This window comes from Equus caballus, chromosome 7 (genome assembly GCF_041296265.1).
Source record: "Equus caballus isolate H_3958 breed thoroughbred chromosome 7, TB-T2T, whole genome shotgun sequence".
Lineage (NCBI taxonomy): Eukaryota > Metazoa > Chordata > Mammalia > Perissodactyla > Equidae > Equus > Equus caballus.
In genome coordinates this window covers 75767830-75787230 of record NC_091690.1, presented here as the reverse complement: position 1 = coordinate 75787230, position 19401 = coordinate 75767830, and the positions used below count along the sequence as shown (strand labels likewise).

Below are 19401 nucleotides of genomic sequence, written 5' to 3'. Positions count from 1 at the left end.
ATGTGAGATATATTTGTCATTCAGCCTTAAAAAAGAAGGAAATCCTGATGTTTGTGACAATGTGAATGAACCTAGAGGAAATTACACTAAGTGAAATAAGCCAGACACAGTAAGACAAATATCACACAATCTGGCTTATATATTTAATCTAAAAAAAGGTCTAACTCGTAGTAACAGAGAATAGAATGGTAGTTACCAGAGGCTGGGGATAGAGGAGAAAGGGAGCTATTGATCAAAGGGTACAAACTTTCAATTATAAGAGGACTAACCCCTAGAACCCTAATGTACAGCATGGTGACTATACTTAATAATCATATATTATACACCTGAAATTGCTAAGAGAGTAGGTATCAGTTATTCTAACTACATGCACAAAAAGGGAACTGTGAGATGATGGATATATTAATTCGTTTGGTTGTGGTAATCTTTTCACAGTGTACACATATATACATACCAAAATGTCATGCTGTTCACCTTAAATATACATAACTTTTATTTGTCAAAAATAAATAAATTAAAAATTTTAAAAGCCTCACTTGCTTTATGGGTTTAGGGATATTCAGGTTTTATATTTCTTCTTTTCCAATTTTTGTAATTTATGTCTTTCAAGCATTGTGCTTATTTTATTTATATTGTTGAATTCATTGGTAGTAATTTATGTACAATATCCCATTATTGATGTTTTAATGCATATATTACATAGTAAAAAACCTTCTTACTTTCCTTGTGTCAGTGATTCATGTTCTCTCTCTCTTTGGCTTTGTACTTTTTCCTTATAATTTACTTCATATTTCATTAAAGCCTGTTCTATCATTATCATTTCCATCTTTCAATTTATTTATGTTTAATTAATTTTTATTTTTCTTACTTTTTAAGGTATAAACAAACCATTGATTTGATTTTATATATAAAAAGCAACAAAATGAAAACTACATAATGTACATTCATTTTAAAGACACACAAATTAGACCTTAAAATGGGTCATAATGCAAGTCTTAACACGTTTCAAATATTTAATATTGCAAAGAATGTATTCTCTGAACACAATCAAATTAAATTAGAATTTAGTAACAAAACATTATTATTCCTTAAATATTTGGAAATCAAGCAGCCCATGCCTCAATATCTCATGGGTTAACACAGAAATCACAATGGATATTGTTCTTATTTTTTAATTGAATAAGAATGAAAACACAGGATGTCAAAATGGGTGGTATGCAACAAAAGCAATGGTTAAAATAAATCCACAGTTGAAAACGCAGACATTCCAAAAGAGAAAGTTAGAAAGCCAATTGTCAAAGCTTCATTATGAAGAAGTAAAAAAGAACAGTAAATTAAATACAAAGAAAATAAAAGGAAGGAAATGTAAAGTTTAGATTAGAACTCAAATGCATTACAGGTAGAGAATATCATTGTTAACCTGAATACTTATTTTAAAATTTTTCCTTCTTCTCTCCAAAGCCCCTTAATACATAGTTGTATATATTAGTTGCATGTCCTTCTAGTTGTGGCATGTGGGACACAGCCTCAGAATGGCTTGACAAGCAGTACTAGGTCCTCACCCAGGATCCGAACCTGTGAAACCCTGGGCTGCCAAAGCAGAACACGTGAACTTAACCACCGGGCCACAGGGCTGGCCTATTTGAGTACTTTTTATGTCAACCTAGCTATAGTTTTGGAAATAAATGCTTTTAAGATTGAGCATAATGGTGTGAAACCTCAGAAACTAACACACAGTGCAAACTCTCTCCTTCTGTAGGAAATAGAAGTATTCTCTACATGACCACAAATATTTGATAGATCACTGCTGGGATTCATGATTCAGAAGAAAAATCTGTGCCACACGCTTACGAATTACCTTATTTTTTACACCATAGACAATAGGGTTGAGTGCTGGTGGCACAAGGAGGTAGATGGTAGACAGAAGAATGTGGGTAGAGGGGGCAACGTGTCCAAAACGGTGGCTGAAGAAAGAGACGAAGGCAAGAATGTAAAACTCAAGGAAAACAAAAATGTGAGCTGTGCATGTATTAAATGCTTTAAGTCTTGCCTCCTTTTGATGTAGACGGAAAACAGCCTGGAAAATAAGGATGTAGGAAATGAGGATAAAAATCATGTCAAATCCCAGAATTGTAAAACCCACGAAAAGACCACATATTTTATTGACTTGGATGTCTTCTGCAGCCAGCTTGACCACAGCCATGTGCTCACAGTAAGAGTGGGCAATTACAATGGAATGGAAAAGGTGTAGTCTTTTGATTAGAATGGGTAACAGACCAACCAACACTGTAGCTCGGATTGCCACCATCACTATCATACGACTCAGGATGGAAGGTGTAAGGATGGATTTGTGCCTCAAAGGATCACAGATGGCAGTGTAGCGGTCAAAGGCCATGGCCAACAGGATGCCAGACTCTATGCACTGCAAGGCATGAATGGAGAACAGCTGGGCTAGGCAGGTATCAAAGGCCATGGAGCAAGATCTGAACCAGAAGATGGCCAACATCTTGGGAACAATGGCTGCACAAAGTCCTATGTCAGTGGCCGCCAACACGGCCAGGAAGATATACATGGGCTGGTGCAGGCTGCGTTCTGTAGGGATGATGATTAGCAAAATGATATTTCCCAAAACAGACACTAGGCACACAGCAAAGAAAGGAAACCCAATCCAAAACTGCACATGTTCTAGTCCAGGAATTCCAATCAAGATTACGGTTCTGGGGTTCAAATATGATACGTTGATGGATGCCATAGAGGTTGGTATTCTGTCTTCTCACTACTGGTTCTGATACCTGCAGAAGAAAACTTGGATGGGAAATGAAAATGCTTCAGCCCTCACTGTCATTCAACCATATTGAGCATTGAACAAGTAAGTTCAGTGCTTTGGATGGCAATTTGGCTAGAATGCCCTGGGGTTCTACAATACACCTTAGGATGGCAGAAGCAGAAAATCCTGCAATACCTTTACCAGAGCTGAAAAATGAAAAAGTTTCATGATTCCTGACTTAGCTCTGAGCCCTTGTAGAAAAGGAAAGTATGAAACTGAGAGCACTGACCTTTGGCATCGTTCATGAGCTGTAGCCTAGTTTGTTTGAAAAGTCACCATTGGGTATTCCCTTTATATCTACTTCTAAGTGCCAGCCAATTACAGTTGGAAATTCTCCTGAGAGCACTGGTGTCTGGAAGAAATGCTGTTTCTGTCACCTTGTGTGCGTTAGTATATAATCCTATGAGAGCTTCCAATATTAACCACACTACTCCTGCTCCTGGAGAGTGAGTTATTTATACGTTAGCCATTGGCACTGGTTCTTAAATGGGGTTTGTTAGAAGAGAGTTTATCTTTCATATATTAACAGATTCCTTTATCAAAATATTGAACAAACTACTGTTTTTTATGGAACTAAATTGTGGCCCTAATAGGAGATTTGAAGAGGGTGGGCTTTCAGACACAGCCAGGTGAAGTTGATTCTCTAAATGAATTAAGGCCCCTTTATGTTTAGGGTAGATTTGTTGAATGGAATAGGAATTGTGAAATAGACTGTTTTTACTGGGCCTTAGGATAAAGCAGAAGAAAAAGAAGAAATGGAGAAAAAAAATAATACAGAGGTACCAAATTCAAGAAGAATGGGCAATTTAAAATAAGATAGTGTATTAAAAAATAAAAGCAGAATCTGGCTAGTTTAAACATAGTCTGAAGCTAGATTAGCGTAATTATGTTTTCTTCCCAGAGGTTAAAGATCAGTGGATCACTATACTCCTTGAGCTCTGGGTAAGATTCCACAGTGGGCTTCTGATTTTTCCTTTTTAATAGCTTTATGCTATATTCTGACTCCATATTATGACTCTATACTCTAAATGGTTAGCTGTAGTTTGAATATTGAAGCACCCTTAAATATAAGGCTCTGCTCTTAATACCTCACTACTTCTACAATCTGTCCAGATTTTGACTCATATTCCTTTTAGGAGGATTCAAATCAATTTAAGAAAAACAGCTTTTTTTCTCCTTTTGGTCTCAGTTTCATTAATCACTTTCTAATATTTCAATCATTTCACATTTGCTCCAATCTCTCAATGCCTAAGCACTGATCCTAATCACTGTCACAAAGAGATTTCCTCAGATCTGTCATCTCCAGACACGCTGGAAAAAAGAAATCCTTTATGAATAGCAGTAGAAGTCTCTACTTCTGTTTTTCTCTGGATGGCAATTTCTTGAAAACTATCAGATAAATAGTTATTTCATGGCCACGTGAATTGCTTGTGTGAGAGTTTAAAAGAGAATTTTTGTACAATAATTCTTATATGAAAGAAAAAAATCAATAGGGGAATACTGGAATCTATTTGCTTATGATCCTGCTACAATACTAATGAGTGGACTGTACTTAGAATAGTCATAAATATGGATTAAAGCAATAAACATCTTTGTGAAAAATAATTTGCTTTGACACCGATGTGTTGTTTTTGGAGGTATGTGGTAGAGGAAACAGTGAAATGTATGAACATTGTTGCTAATACTTAGGTATATGAGTTGACAGAAAAAATAGAAGCTGAAAGAGAAAGATCTCATAAACTAAAAATATCAGTATTTCCTTTAAAGTCATTTAATAATTGCCTGATAGTCAAAAGGCAAATATAAATATTATGCTTAACCCCCCTTACTTGATGATAATGCTTTTATCAGATTACTTGCCCATTGTGATATTTATTTGGTCTTCATCCCTACTTCTGGCACAGAGCTCCTAATATACTTGTAAATTCCTAAGTGATAAGAGCAATAAGAGCATCCTTTGTTATAATATTTGGCCTTTTGTTCTCAGTTCCTGAAATAGCTCCAGAGCAATAAAGGTAAAAGGAATGTCTTTTGTTATTCCTAACAAGCACCTTTAAACTACACCTGAGTTTATGTTAATGAGGTGAATTTTGGGAAGCCCCTAGATAACCACAGGATGGGGCTAGTGGCCAGGGCAACCAAACTTGTGACTGGGTTACTCACAGTTTACTCTACTCATCTGTAAATTAAAGAGGCTATCCTCACTTAGCTCTGTGCTAAGTGAGATCACGTGTAGAACAGATCAGTGTCTGGAACAATTCAAATACTCAATATATGGTAGCATCAAGAAGGGTAAATCCACCCCCCTTTATCCTTATGGCTGGACTAATAATAAAATTGACACAAGACCAGATTAACAAGAGAAAAAGCAATTTAGTACATGTGCACAGGACATCATGTTAATGATGTTCCTCAAGTGAGCAAAGTAGGCAGTTTATATATCTTTTTTACCCAAAGAAATGATAAATTTCTGGGGAAATGACACAACAAAGAAACTTAGGTTTGTGGTATGTGTCAAGGAAAATAATCCATAACCAATCTATAAATGAAAATTTGGGTGAGTTTATTCTGAGCTTAAATCTGAGGATTGTAACCCGGGAGAGCCTTTCCACAAAGGAACAGGTCACTCCAAAGAAGTGGGGGTATACAGGGTGGCTATATACCCTCAAAGAGTATGTTTCACATATGATTGAAATGTGCCTTTTACAATAGTCACCAGGCTGCTCTGTCAGCACAGTGATTGATGGAAAGGCAGACAGGTCTGCTGTCTCAGTGAATGCCACGGGGTGGAAGGTCTGTTGCCTCGAGCTGGGCAGTCACAGGTGAGCGCTGCAATCAGTTCCCAGCCTAAAGAAAGATGCTTAATCTTTAAGGAGATGCCAACATTGGGAGGGGGAGGGAAGTTGCACCTTTATCTCAAAATGTCTAAGCAGACATACAATGCATCTCAATGGCCACAGTCAGGCCCTTTTGGAAAAACAAAGTCAGGCCGAATTAGGCTTATACCAAATGGCTTCCTCATATACTCCAATATATCCTATTGCTTGCCATTTTTATTTGTCATATGTGATTAGTGAGGAATTTAAATATAGTTTAGGCTTGAGGCAGTAAATTAGCAAAAGTACCAATGTTTGTTTACATAGGCTTCTGAGACCTGAATTCCCTAACTCTGGTGATTGCACATGGAAGATTTATTTCCTGCTTTCAGTGGGAACAAAGAGAAGAGAGTTAAAACTCTACTTTGAGTCCAAACAAGTAACTTTAATTTTAAATAATCAATACACCATTGTGGGATATTTTAGGGTGGCCTGCCCTGGGCTACAACAGTAGCTTATAAAAAGCCTGGTCATTTTGTCAAGGCAGAATATTCCAGGCTGTGGAATATTGAGGAGAGATAAAACAAAGCACAGAGAAGTGGAAATTTCTTGATGATAGAAATGAAGAAAACTCCAGGAGAAGAGGAAATTTCTAGAGCCTAAGAGCTTTCCTCTATCATCTTGTGTATAAGATTAGCTGTTCCTGTAAGGAGTAGTCCAATGATTAGAGTTGAAATAATTAGGTGATATCCTCACTAGTTTACAGACATTTTTGCAGTTAAAAAAGGTCATCCGATTTAAGAAAAAAAAATATTTATAATAATTACTTCTCTTTTACTGGATTTCAGTACATAGATCTAAAGTAGGGAAAGCACATGCATCGAAATTTCATTAAATCCAGTTTCTGCAAGAGAAAACAGGGCATGAGCTGGATTACCCTTTGCTTTTAAAAAATTATCTAACTACCATCTTGTAAGAGGTTGTCTCTCTCCTATTTACTGAGTGAAAGAGGAAGAAAAGGTGATAATGAGTGATCTTCAATAGAAGCAAGAAGGTAAAAAGGAAGTTGAATATCCATTGTCCTGAGGCAGAGACGACTGAGCTGCTGGGATCAGATACTATATATTTTCAAGGCATATGATTCTTATATTTCTTCTGCTGTCTAGGTTACTCAAACAATCATCATATCTCCACAGACACCAACGGCTGGTTGCCTCTTAATTATCTTTTTTCATTTTCACTAAACCAGGAAACATTAGAATTAGTGAAGATCCAGTCAACTAAAACTCAGAAAGCTTGGGAACAACCTTGCTTATGCCTTTAATTACTTGGGATTCAGAAATACAAGAAAATGTGACCCAATTACCTATTGACAAATAAAAATGGCAAGCAATAGGATATATTGGAGTATATGAGGAAGCCATTTGGTATAAACCTAATTCGGCCTGACTTTGTTTTTCCAAAAGGGCCTGACTGTGGTTATTGAGCACGCACTGTATATCTGCCTAGACATTTCCTATGGCCAGAACAAAGGCCCTTGAGATAAAGGTGCAATTTCCCCTGACATTAGCATTTCCTTAGGGATAAGCATCTTTCCTTAGGCTAGGAACCGATTGCTGCACTCACCTTTGACCACCAAGCTCACCTGTGACCACTCAGCTGGAGACAACAGACTGCCACCCTGCTGTGTTCACTGAGACAGAAGACCTACCTGCTATTTCCATCAATCGCTGTGCCGACAGAGCAGTCTCGCGACTATTGTAAAAGGGACATTTCAATCCTATGTGAAACATCCTCTCTGGGGGTATATAACCAGTCTGTGCACCCCACTTCTTTGGTGCCCTTTCTTCCTTTGGGAAGAAAGGCCCCGGGTTATAATCCTCAGATTTAAGCTCAGAATAAACACCCAAATTTTCATTTATAGATTGGTTATGGATTATTTTCATTGACACTATGAAAATCTTTCAACTCTGAATTATATTAATCTAGCCTCTTATCTTGTTTTTGGTAAAAACTTTTAAAGAGCAATATGTGAACAAAGAAATTACTGAGTCAAACAAGACTTAAAAACCCTATTCTATCAATTTTTCCTTAAAGAAACTGCCATCACAACCCCTTATCAGCTACCAGTTACCAACTTGCAGGGACAGAAACTTAGCTGCAATAAGCTGAGGATTGGCCTGGCATGTGAATGGGCAGGTTGCAACAATTTGTTTCCACTAAAATTTCCAGCACATATTAATGGAAGAGTGGCTGGATATTCTGAATGCTTTGGTTGATCACAGAGCATCATTATCCTGTTGATGCTCCTAGAGCATCATTGCTCTTCTCATTCCTGACTTCTTTCCTAGAGGCGAGTTGGTGTCAGACGTGGAACACAGAGTCAAAAAATGTTCTGGTTTCTAGAAGAAAGGAGTCTCTCAGGAATGAAAAGTGGGGGATATCTTGTCTTGGGTCACATTTAGAGCAATTTAGTTGATTCTGTCTTGGGTCACATTTAGAGCAATTTAGTTGATTCTGAGTTCATTAAGAGTGAGATTAGGGAAGGCGAGAGATGGTGATTTCTTAAGATGTCGAAATGAAGCGTAATTATCTTTTCTACCCTCAATCATCTGGCAAGAACTCTATCTGAAGTGGAAGAGTAGGTGCTATTCTGCTTATAAATACCATTCTACTGCTGCTACTATTATCACTACTTTAAAAACTGTCCTGATTCCCCAAATTTCATAGTGTTGACGAAAATAATCCATAGCCAATCTATAAATGAAAATTTGGGTGAGTTTATTCTGAGCTAAAATGTGAGGACCATGGCCCAGGGCCTTTCTTCCCAAAGGAAGAAGGGGCACTGAAGAAGTGTGGTGCACAGTGTGGTTATATACCCCCAAACAGTATGTTTCACATATGATTGAAATGTCCCTTTTATGATAGTCACGAGACTGCTCTGTCAGCACAGTGATTGATGGAAACAGCAGGTAGGTCTGCTGTCTTGGTGGACACAGCAGAGTGGCAGTCTGTTGTCTCGAGCTGGGTGGTCAAAGGTGAGCACAGCAATCAGTTTCCTAGCCTAAGGAAAGATGCTTATCCTTAAGGAAATGCCAATGTAGGGGGAAGTTGCACCTTTATCTTAAGACCATTTGTTCTTGCCATAGTCAATGTTTAAAGCAGATATACAATGCATGCTCAATGGCCACAGTCAGGCCCTTTTGGAAAAGACAAAGTCAGGCTGAATTAGGTTTACATCAAATGGCTGCCTCATATACTCCAATATATCATATTGCTTGCCATTTCTATTTGTCAGTGAGCACTTTTAAGTGGACAGTTTCTAAGTTCCTATCCCTTGTCTGAAGAGGTCACCCCAGGTCTCCCACAGAGTTAAGCCAGCTCACCCCTCCATAGTCAAGTCAATGGGTACCCTCTTGGGTTTTGAATCTCCTGTTTGGTATTTGTTGTCTGCTTTTTGTTTCCTCTGGTACAGTTGTTTACTTCCTGACCAGATCTCTCAGCTTAGCTGCCTTGATATGAAGTGTTTTTCAAACCTTCTAGACACAGCCGCCTTGCCTCAGGCTGGATGACTCAGGGGTGACAGGTCCTCACCCTCTGTCTGCAGACCCCAGATAGGCCCATCTCACAGTCTTCTGTCTTACTGAGTTGAACATATGCAACAAGACAGAAGTGCAGTGTGCAGAAAAGTCTGAGCTAAATCTACTGCATCAGAAAGGGTGTGTCTTCAGAAACATATACAGGAGGGCCCTTTCCCAGCTCACACAGGGAGTTGCCGTCAGGGTGTTCAGGTAGTCTCAAGACCTACCTGCATCCAGACTCACTTCCCATGGGCATCTTGACTTTGGATAAGAAGGCTTTATTTCTAAATATGTTCATAATTTGCAACTTTGAGAATATAATAGAAATACATGCATTTTAATACACGAGACAAAGTGTAACACACTGTATACAATTTAATATTTTTTTAGGATTTTGTTACTTAAGAAAATGAAATGCAATGGTATTTAACTTTTGCAAAAGGGAGAGGCATTTTTTTCATCTAGAGAAAATAAATATTCTCATTATTGTAGAAACAAGCAAACAAAAATGATGGAAAATAGCAAGTGTTGGTTATAGTGTAGAGAAATGAGAAACATCATATATTACTTATGGGAATGTATACTGTATGGCACTTCTGGGAAGCAATTTGGCAGTTCCTCAAAACATTGCATATAGAGTCTCCATATGACCTAGCAATTCCACTTCAACATATGTACGCCAGAGCATTGAATGTATAAGTTCATATGAAACTTGCATACAAATGCCCATAATAACCCCATTTTTCATGGTAACCAAAGGTAGAAACAACCGAAATGCCCATTAATTAATGTGGTATATCCATACAATGAAATATTGCTGGGGCACAAAAAGGAATGAAATACAGATACATGTTAAAATATAGATGAACTTTGAAAACATTATGGTAAGTGAAAAAGCCAAATGCAAAGACTTCATACGGCATGCTTCCATCTATATTAAATGTTCAGAATAGGCAAATCTACAATGACAGAAAGTAGATTAGTGGTTTCCAATGGCTGAGGAGGGATTAGAAATGGGCAGGGTATGCTAATTGGTATTAGCTTTGTTTTGGGGTTGTTGAAAATGTTCTGGAATTAGATAGAGGTGTTAAATTATATCTCAATTAAAGTAAAATCATTATTCTCTTCTAGCGCTCCCCTGGCCCTCTGTATGATTTGAATGAAAAATCTTGACTGTGCTGTCAAAGGAAAGTGCTAAAATGGCCTTTCTCCATCTTATAAAATTTTTGAATTTTGCATATAATGAAGTAATCTGTAGGGAGACACTCATATTTGAATTGAATAGAAAAACATATAACAACCTTGGCAAATTGTATATACATTTTTCTTTAAAATACAGTCCATTGATATTCTTTAAATAAAGGATTAATTAATTATCCATCAACTATATACTCATCATCTACCATATAGTGCCATCATATTCAGGATTTAAGATACAATAGACAATGATACAGTATTAAGCGTTCTTGGAGATTACACTTGGAAAAAAATACAAATACATCATTATTTGATAAGACATCTGTTAGGGAGAACAAAGGTGACATGGTAGGCTAGGTATTTGAGGTGAGATTCCAATAATTGATTTCCTGAAAGACAATGTTTACAATAAAGCTAAGATGGTGAATCGGAGGCAGTCAGGTGACGAATAAAAGCATAAGGCATGCTTCAGATAAACGACCTGCCTATTTAACAGATTGGTTAGAGAAGAACTAAAAAATAATATCAATGTGACTGTGTAAAAGAGTTTGAGATTAATGGCAAGAGATAAAACTGGAGTGTAATAGAGGTCTAATTATTTGAAGCTGCTTGAACTTTGTTCTAGAAACAAGGAGAATATTAAAGAGTTGTATGGGCAAATGTTTTGAGTGGACTTGAGTTAAATTTATATTTAAAGAGTGGAAATACGTATGATTTCCAGGAAAGTTGTTTGTTTAAAGTGATAAGAAAAGAAGGCTAGGATGTAATACTAGGGAATTTTATTTATCCTTAAAATACAGAAAAACTGTATTTTAAGCATAAGACAAAAATGGGCAAGAGAGAGATGGAAGGAAATACTAGAGCAGTTGGAGATGGAATCAAGTTGCCATAGACACAATGGTTTAAAAACATGGTGTATGCTGTCAAAGGGCTTAGGGTAGCAGTGGAGGGATTAATGTTAAGTGAGAGAAGGTAAATTCTTCCATTGCAGCAAGAGGGAGGGAGGAATGAAGGAAATGATAGTTTAAGATACAATCCATGTGTGAATATGGTGATTAATCAAGGGTTCAATCTGATGGCTTTTAATTTCTCTGTATTACAAGGAAGCCAGGACATATGCTGCAAGTGAGAGATTAGATGGTATGTTTGGAAGTGTGATAAACATGGAAAATGAGCAATGACTGCTAAAGGGTGTGGGATTTCCTTTTGTGGTGATGAAAATATTCTGAAATTAAACTTTAGTGATGGTTCCAAAATGCTGTAAAGATAGTAAAAACCATGGTAAAGGCTAAAAAGCTGAATGTTATGGTACATAAATTGTGTATCAATAAAGATTTTAAAATAATATTTTAGAAAGAAATACAAGTCCAAAAATGCTTTGATTTTTAACTCCATATTTATCCCAAGTATTTAGTGAAATGTTGATTGTGTTAGGTCTAGTGTTTTTTTTGTGACAAAATCAGTCCCCTCGTTAATGGTGATATCACTTTTTACTTTCTATCTCTAGGTCAGTGAATTCTACTCATTTCTGTTCTCTCATGTTTGTTTCCCTAAATTGATATTTAGAGAACACCTCTGTATTCCCTTTACTCATTTCTCATAGATGTGTATAGACTTTAATTCTTTCACTCTCATTTTCTCTGCTATTACTATGCTCCAGGAAGATAAGAGCCATGTTTGTCATATTTATTCTTTATGAGCCATGTTTGTCATATTTATTCTTTACAATGGTTAATATTATATATCAACTTCACTAGGCAGCATGCCCAGATGTTTGGTCACCTGTCTAGATGTTGCTGGGAAGGTATTTTTTAGATGTGATTAACGTTTAAATCAGTAGTCATTGCATAAAGCAGATTGCTCTTCATAATTTAGATGGGCCTTATCCAATCAGTTGACGACTTTAAGAGAAAAAGACAGAGGACCCTCAAGTAAGAAGGGATTCTGCTTGCAGAATGCCTTTGGACTTGAGGCTGCAACATCAACTCCTCCCTAGGTCTCCAGACAGCTAACCTGCCCTGCAGATTTCAGGCTTGCCAGCCTCTACAGTCCCAGATCTAACTTCTCTTTAGATAAATAGATAGATAGATAGATAGATAGATAGATAGATAGATAGATAGATAGATAGATAGACAGGGAGAGAGAGAGACAGGTAGATAATGTGTGTGGTATGTATATGTATCTTAATATATATGTATGTCCTATTGATTTTATGTCTCTGGAGAACTCTGACTAATAGAGATTTTGATTCTGAGAGCAGGGTCTTGAGGAAAAGGATCTTAAGGATGACTTTTCTACATTGGTTCCAAAGTTTCTGGAATTAGATATCTAATATGATTAGATTTAAAGGCACTAGTGACTCTATTCACTGGTAAATGGAGTGCTGATAGTCCATGGCATAATGTGGCAATAGAAATCCACAGAATATCACTATTGGATACTCTTAATCAAATATGTATAAGAAAAAAGTTCTGGGTGAACCATGTATTTGATACATTAGACCATTTTTGTTACACTAAGTGTAATGAGATTGACTGGTTGCTCCTAATAGCACTGGAAAAAGTAGGAAAGGAAAAGGATGAACTCAGGGATTTGAATTCTTGGCTCAGTACCACATAAATGACCTGAAAGTTTCTACATCTGCCTTGAAAGAAATCATTAGATCAAGTGAATAAAAGCTTAACTTGAATCATGCACAGGGAGTCATAGCCGCTCAATCACTTCTTAGATTTGAGGGTGTTTAAAGACTCAGAACCCCTTGAATGAAGGGGATGCAGGAGCCTCTAGAAGAAGGATCCACTACACCACCAGATGTGTACAACTTTAATCTTTGTTCCAGCTTTCCTTAAAAGAACCTATGGTCTTTTATCAGAGTGATTGATTAGGGAAAAGGAAATAATCAGACTACAAAGTTATTCCTTCATTCCTCTTCTTGGTGACATATATCTATTTAAAACTTTATGATTTATTACCAAGCCTTAGTGGCAGTGCTAATATTTAAATTCTCTGAGGGTGTGTTATTCTCATGATTTGATATCTTGAGTGACTGGAACAGTTACTGGGATTGCAGCTTATTCCTTCCTTCCATTATAGCCCCTTCCACAAAAATCAAAGCCCTGGGCAAAGGGACTAGAAAAGCAGGAGGTCCTTGATTATGATGCATTATGGAACTGGCTGCTGCTAAAAGTGACTATGTGCTATATCTCAAGGCCCATTCTTTAGAACTTGTGTCTCATGATTGATGTTTGTGGGAGAGGAAAGACGACATGATTTACCTACTGGCTCCCACCTGGCATTAATAAAAGCATCACCTCATTACGTTTTCTGATTAATAGTGTTGGTAGCTTTGACTCTGGGAAGGGGGTTTGGAACATGGTGTAAGGTGAAGCATTATGAGTTGTGCTGCAGTGAGTTCATACAGAGCCCACCAAGGATTTGTCATGTCAGCTCAGTTGGAATAAGAGACACATGAGGGCCGATGGTTCTGGAGGCTGCTTAAGAAGCACTTGTAGTTTTGTTTTCTAGGTTTCTAACAATTCTGAACTTTGTATAAATTTGTGGATTATTTTGGTTTCCCAAACTAAGTTCTCTGAGTATCTTACATTGAGACACTTGACTACCCAGTATTTGCACTTTGTGTTTAAATTTATGTATGAATAAATAGAGAAATTAAGCAAGCATTTACCTTTAAAGAAATTTTTTAGAAACTGTATTATGGTAATAACAATAACAATAATAATTATTAATAGTGGTAGCAGTAGTTGCAGTTGTAGTATCTACTGTACATCTGCAAGATTTGGAGTAAAGATCTGATCCAACCAGTAAGTGTGGTAGAAAGTAAAGTTAATGAATTGTTAATGAATCAAGCCAAAATAGCAGGAAAAGCAGAAAATTGTTCTCTACATATAAGGCTTTATGATGGAACCTACAAAGTGTACACACCTTTACCAGGTTACAAAGAGGTCATGCATGGAGAGGCATATTTTATGAAATAATATATTTTTCTTGTGATTTTGTATATCAAATCCAGTGTTTTAAATAAACATTTCTTTGGTGAACGTATTTATATCATTCATAAGTACCAGAGGGAATTATTTTATGTGGAAAAAATAGTGATTCCGTCCATTGAAGACACATTGTTCGTTCAACAAATATTGAATGACTTGCCTGTTTTGTATTGGCATTACTATAGTCACTAGTGATGTAAACATAAACAAAAGAAACTTCAACAACATTACACTAGGATTGAGTCAAGTAGAGTAATGAAATTCATACGACTTGCAGAGATAAGGTCATTGGCCCAAATAAATATAAAAAACTGTGGTAAAAATGTGACATCATACACATTTATGTTATTTTAAATGTATTTAACACTTAAAAAAACACCAAATACAACATTATTAGGCTATATATGGACATACAGCGTATTCTAAAATATAGATTTACCCTTATATTTTTCAGTGTTTGTGTATTTATGAATTAGGTCCATTCTTTCAGATCAATAACAAAATGACAGTAATCATGTATCTGAATATGCTGATATAGTGTTTTGTTGTTTTTTTACAAAAATAGGTGGAAAATTTCACATCTCAGCACTACAAGACTCTGACTCTGTCATCGTGGGCCCAGGAAATTCCTTAATGATGCTGAGTTTCGATGTTCTCTTCAAAACTTTGATCTTCCTGTTCTTAGACATCTACATCCTTAAATATTACTATGTGACTTCCTCAGGTGAGTGTTAAAAACCTTTTGCTTTTAACAACTCTTCCTTGCAGTCTTGAGAAAATGAAAAGGCATAAACTGGCCACCTTTTTAATTATGAAGATGCTACAATGGGTCATGGAGGAAAACCTAGTTTTGCCTCCACAACCAAGGTTTTAATAAGCCATCTGTATTGTGTCATTAGATTTATATAATGTCTGTGATATATTTGAATTAATAGTTATATGTATGCCTTTAGAGATATTTGCGACAAGAAATCATACTAACCATTATTTCAGCTTCCTTTTTGAATTTGACCAGGAGAGTTAGCTGAAACCACTCTATTAAAGGCACATTTTTTAATTATTATTTTATTCACTTGTGTTATATGTTGGTTTATTTTATATAGTTTTTACCTGGCAACAGTGTTCTTGAAAGATCCATTTTACCCGTACTCTTTGTATGTTTTCCTTCTATATTTTGTTTTCTATGTTATCAGAAGTTTACGACTGCCTTATGTCAGTGTTCACTCCTAAACAATTACTCCTGGAGGACGCTAGGCTCTTTCATTCCTCCTCCTAAATGAAGTTTGGTAAGGCTTTATAGAGTTCACGTAGCTGAGTTTATGAGGCAGATTTGTGGTATATTTTCAATAACTTTCTACTGAGTTATTTTGTCTCCGTTTTGAATGCAAATGAAAATAAAACGGGAGCTGAAAAGGGAAGATAAATTCCACAATCAGGCCAATACAGTTCTTTAGAACAAAAGCTTCAGTTTTTCTTAAACTGTCATTATTTAAAAAGCTTTACATTTAGCCAGGTGTGAAACTTACAACACCACTAGGCAGGAGGTGTAAATGCTTCCAATTCATGAGAATATTTTGAGGGAATTCTACTTTACTGAACTGTTAAGATAAACTTAAAAATTGAAATATCACTTAATAATGTGAAGAATCGTCCCTTGTTTTATGTACTTTACCTTCACATATTAGTATAGAATTGTTTTTCTTAAATTATTATAAATTCATTTTACTTGAAGTGAAATCCACATGACAAAGAATTGAATATTCATCATGTACTTTTCTAAAAACATGGAAAAATACATTAAATGCTTTTGTCAAATAAGTTGGTAAGGCCTGGGAGCAATTAAAACTTTATCTCTAATAAAATGGGCAAAGACCCCCCCACACTTATGTATAGTACTGTATTATCAGATAATTGATTCTAATTTTTTTATTTTAATTAATGGATAAACTACATTCACTCTGCTGTGATGCAAATCACATTACACCTGTGGTTTCTATCCACCTGGAACTTGAAAATGTATTGTTCCCTAAACTGGGAGATGAAGCTGAACATTGAGACAGCCCCACGGCAATTAGTTTAAGATACCCAATATCATGTACTTACATTATTACCCAAACTGTAACATCACAAAAAAGAAAAAGAAATTGGTTCCCGTTCACCAGTCATCATTGGGAAAGAAAGGAATTATGCTTACCACAAACTCTGACAAAAATTTCAGCAAAACACTAGCTAAAGCTCACTCAGAAAAATTACTTTCCAGGTCCTATATTTATCATGATATGACATTCACTTCTAGAAACCCATTATGTTCACACCAGAATGGGTGTTGGTGGACTCCAGAAGTGAAGAATTGGCCTCGTGTGGAAGCTGTACAGATGACTGCCAAAAATTAAACTAACTCCAACTGGTGATTCCAGATTTGAATTTATAACATCACTTTTCCTTTCTTTGGAATAAAAATTATACTCTCATTTAATTCTACATTTACCTGGGAGTGGATTAACTAAATTCTTAAATCATCTTTTTTTGTTTTTTGGAAACAGAAAGGGTTGATTGTTTTTCAAATCAATTTTAGATATTTTCTTAAGATTGTCTTTATGAGATAAAATACAGGGAAAATGATGGCAACAGTTCCATGAGATTTTGAACAAGGAAAATTGGAAAATGATCCTTGAAAAGAATATTACTAGACTGTTATATACTCCCAAATTTATCTGCATGTTTATAATAGAGAATTGGAATAGGCTTAGACCAATCAGTAGAAATTCGACGTAGACTTCTATTATATTATAGGCACACCAAGTTTAGTCAGAGGAACTCCCAACACCAAATTATAGTGACCCATCTGTAGATCTGTAGCTCTCTTTCCCTCAATTATAATGAACTACCAGAGCCAGAGGCTGCAGCCCATCAGCAAAACTAAGGAGAACTTACCAACAAACTTAAAATGGTAAGTATTTCCCAAGGCTTGGATTATCTGATCATAGCATTGTCATTTTGAGGCTCTAGTTACTATTTTCTGACGTGGACAAATAAACTGGCAACTAATTGTCAAGTAGCAATATGGAGGTGAAGTCCATATTGTCATGACATGCAGATCTTCATCTTAAAAATCAATGAGTATAGTGTTCCTTACTTGCCAGTAAATACTTGGATCACACACTTTCTGATTTGCTTGGTCCTTACCCCGTAGATAATAGGGTTGAGGGCGGGTGGAAGAACGACGTAGATGTTGGCAACAAGAATGTGGACATAAGGGGGTATTTTTTGGCCAAATCGGTGAGTGAGGAAGGAGAAGAGAGAAGGTGTATAGAAAATAAACATGACTCCAGCATGGGAGCCACAAGTGCTCAGTGTCTTGTGACGGGCATCTGGGGATTTGAGGTAGAATACAGTATGGAGTATGTAGCCATAGGAGATTCCAACCAGCACCAGGACAAGGACAAGGAAGGAAGCAACAAAGAGACCGTACATGGCATTGATTTGAACATTGGCACAAGCCAACTTGGCAATGCCCATGTGCTCACAGTAGGTGTGGGCAATAATGTGGGCATTGCAAAATGGCAGATGGTGGATTAGGTAGATCATAGGCAATGAGAGCACAACTGTACTCAATACAATGCCCATCCCAATTCCTGACAGCACTGAGGCTGTCAGGATGGTTGTATAGTGGAGTGGTGCACAGATGGCTACATAGTGGTCAAAGGCCATTGCCAGCAGGACTGCAGACTCCATTCCTGTGAAGGTGTGTAAGAGAAACATCTGGGCCACACAGGCTCCAAAGCCAATTTCATGAGCATTAAACCAGAAGATACCCAACATACGTGGTACTGAGGATGTGAAAAGGGCCAGATCTATTGTTGATAGAATGGCCAGGAAAAAGAACATTGGATCCCTGAGGGTTCTCTCTGTCCATATGACTGTGAAAATTGTGACATTGCCAATAAAAGCCATCAAATAAACACAGCAGAAGGGCAAAGAAATCCAAGCGTGGGCAGTCTCAAGCCCTGGGATGCCTAAAAGAAAAAATGTAGATGGATGGAAAATGGTTATATTTTGCTGGGGCATCATAGATTAGGTTGGAATAGGAGAAGATATGGTCCATTCCTAGAAAGAAAAAAATAAATGCAAGAATAATCTCAAACTATTAGTTTTTATTTTATTACGGTGCAAGAGAAGGCAAAGATAATGTTTCTTATCTGTTTTCTTTTACTGGGTAAACCAAAAGGAAGATTCCTGACTGATATTGGACACAATTGAATCCAAGGGACAGATCATTTATGATGATTAATAGCATAGTCAATGCTGAGAGATAATATAACATCCTCTGCAGTTCTGAACCAAAAGACTATACTCTGGTACTTTTTTTTCATGAGCAAAGACTGGTATCTAGACTAATATAAAATGTAGGACTTCCCAAATTGAGGATATTGAGGACAAACATAAATCCTTAAGACAAAGGCAAATAAATATGTAGATACCTACACACAGCCATACTGACATAAAGAAACACAGATACAAAAACAACACACATATAATGATACATTATATGCCAGTTGCCTTCAATATGTTTCATTTAATACTAATTTTCACATGAATTCAAATTGAAAAAGTCACCTCCAAAACCCACAGGTATTCCTCACTGAAGCATTCGGTCAAGACTTGCAGATCAACACCATCAAACAAATCTTAAACTGAGATGGGCACAGGTGTTCAACAAGGAGAGAACAAGTTTAGATCCAAAACCTTTCTTATTAGAGGAATGTGAATCCCTTTGTTACAGTGGAATATTAGGCAACAAAGAGAACTCAGGGATTCTCCTTGTTCTTGTACACAAGGAGAACATCCAAGAGAGACAGTGGTCAGAGGAGCTAAAGTAACCATGTTTGAGGGAAGGACTGGTTATGGACCCAGCTCTCCCAGGTCAGGAGCAATTAACAAAGTTTTAACCTTACTCTGAGCAATAGCCAGAG

The 19401-nt window shown here is 36.6% G+C and overlaps 2 protein-coding genes across 2 annotated transcripts; both read right to left on the bottom strand.

Moving 5' to 3' along the window:
* Positions 1 to 1801: 1801 nt before the first annotated feature.
* On the bottom strand, positions 1802 to 2752 carry OR52AB16 (olfactory receptor family 52 subfamily AB member 16). Its single transcript, NM_001391352.1, has one exon. It carries the CDS (start codon positions 2750 to 2752, stop codon positions 1802 to 1804), a length of 951 nt encoding a protein of 316 aa, NP_001378281.1.
* A 14808-nt stretch (positions 2753 to 17560) lies between these two features.
* On the bottom strand, positions 17561 to 18499 carry OR52J15 (olfactory receptor family 52 subfamily J member 15). The gene has a single exon (NM_001391351.1). The coding sequence runs from the start codon at positions 18497 to 18499 to the stop codon at positions 17561 to 17563; it is 939 nt and encodes a 312-aa protein (NP_001378280.1).
* Positions 18500 to 19401: the final 902 nt, after the last annotated feature.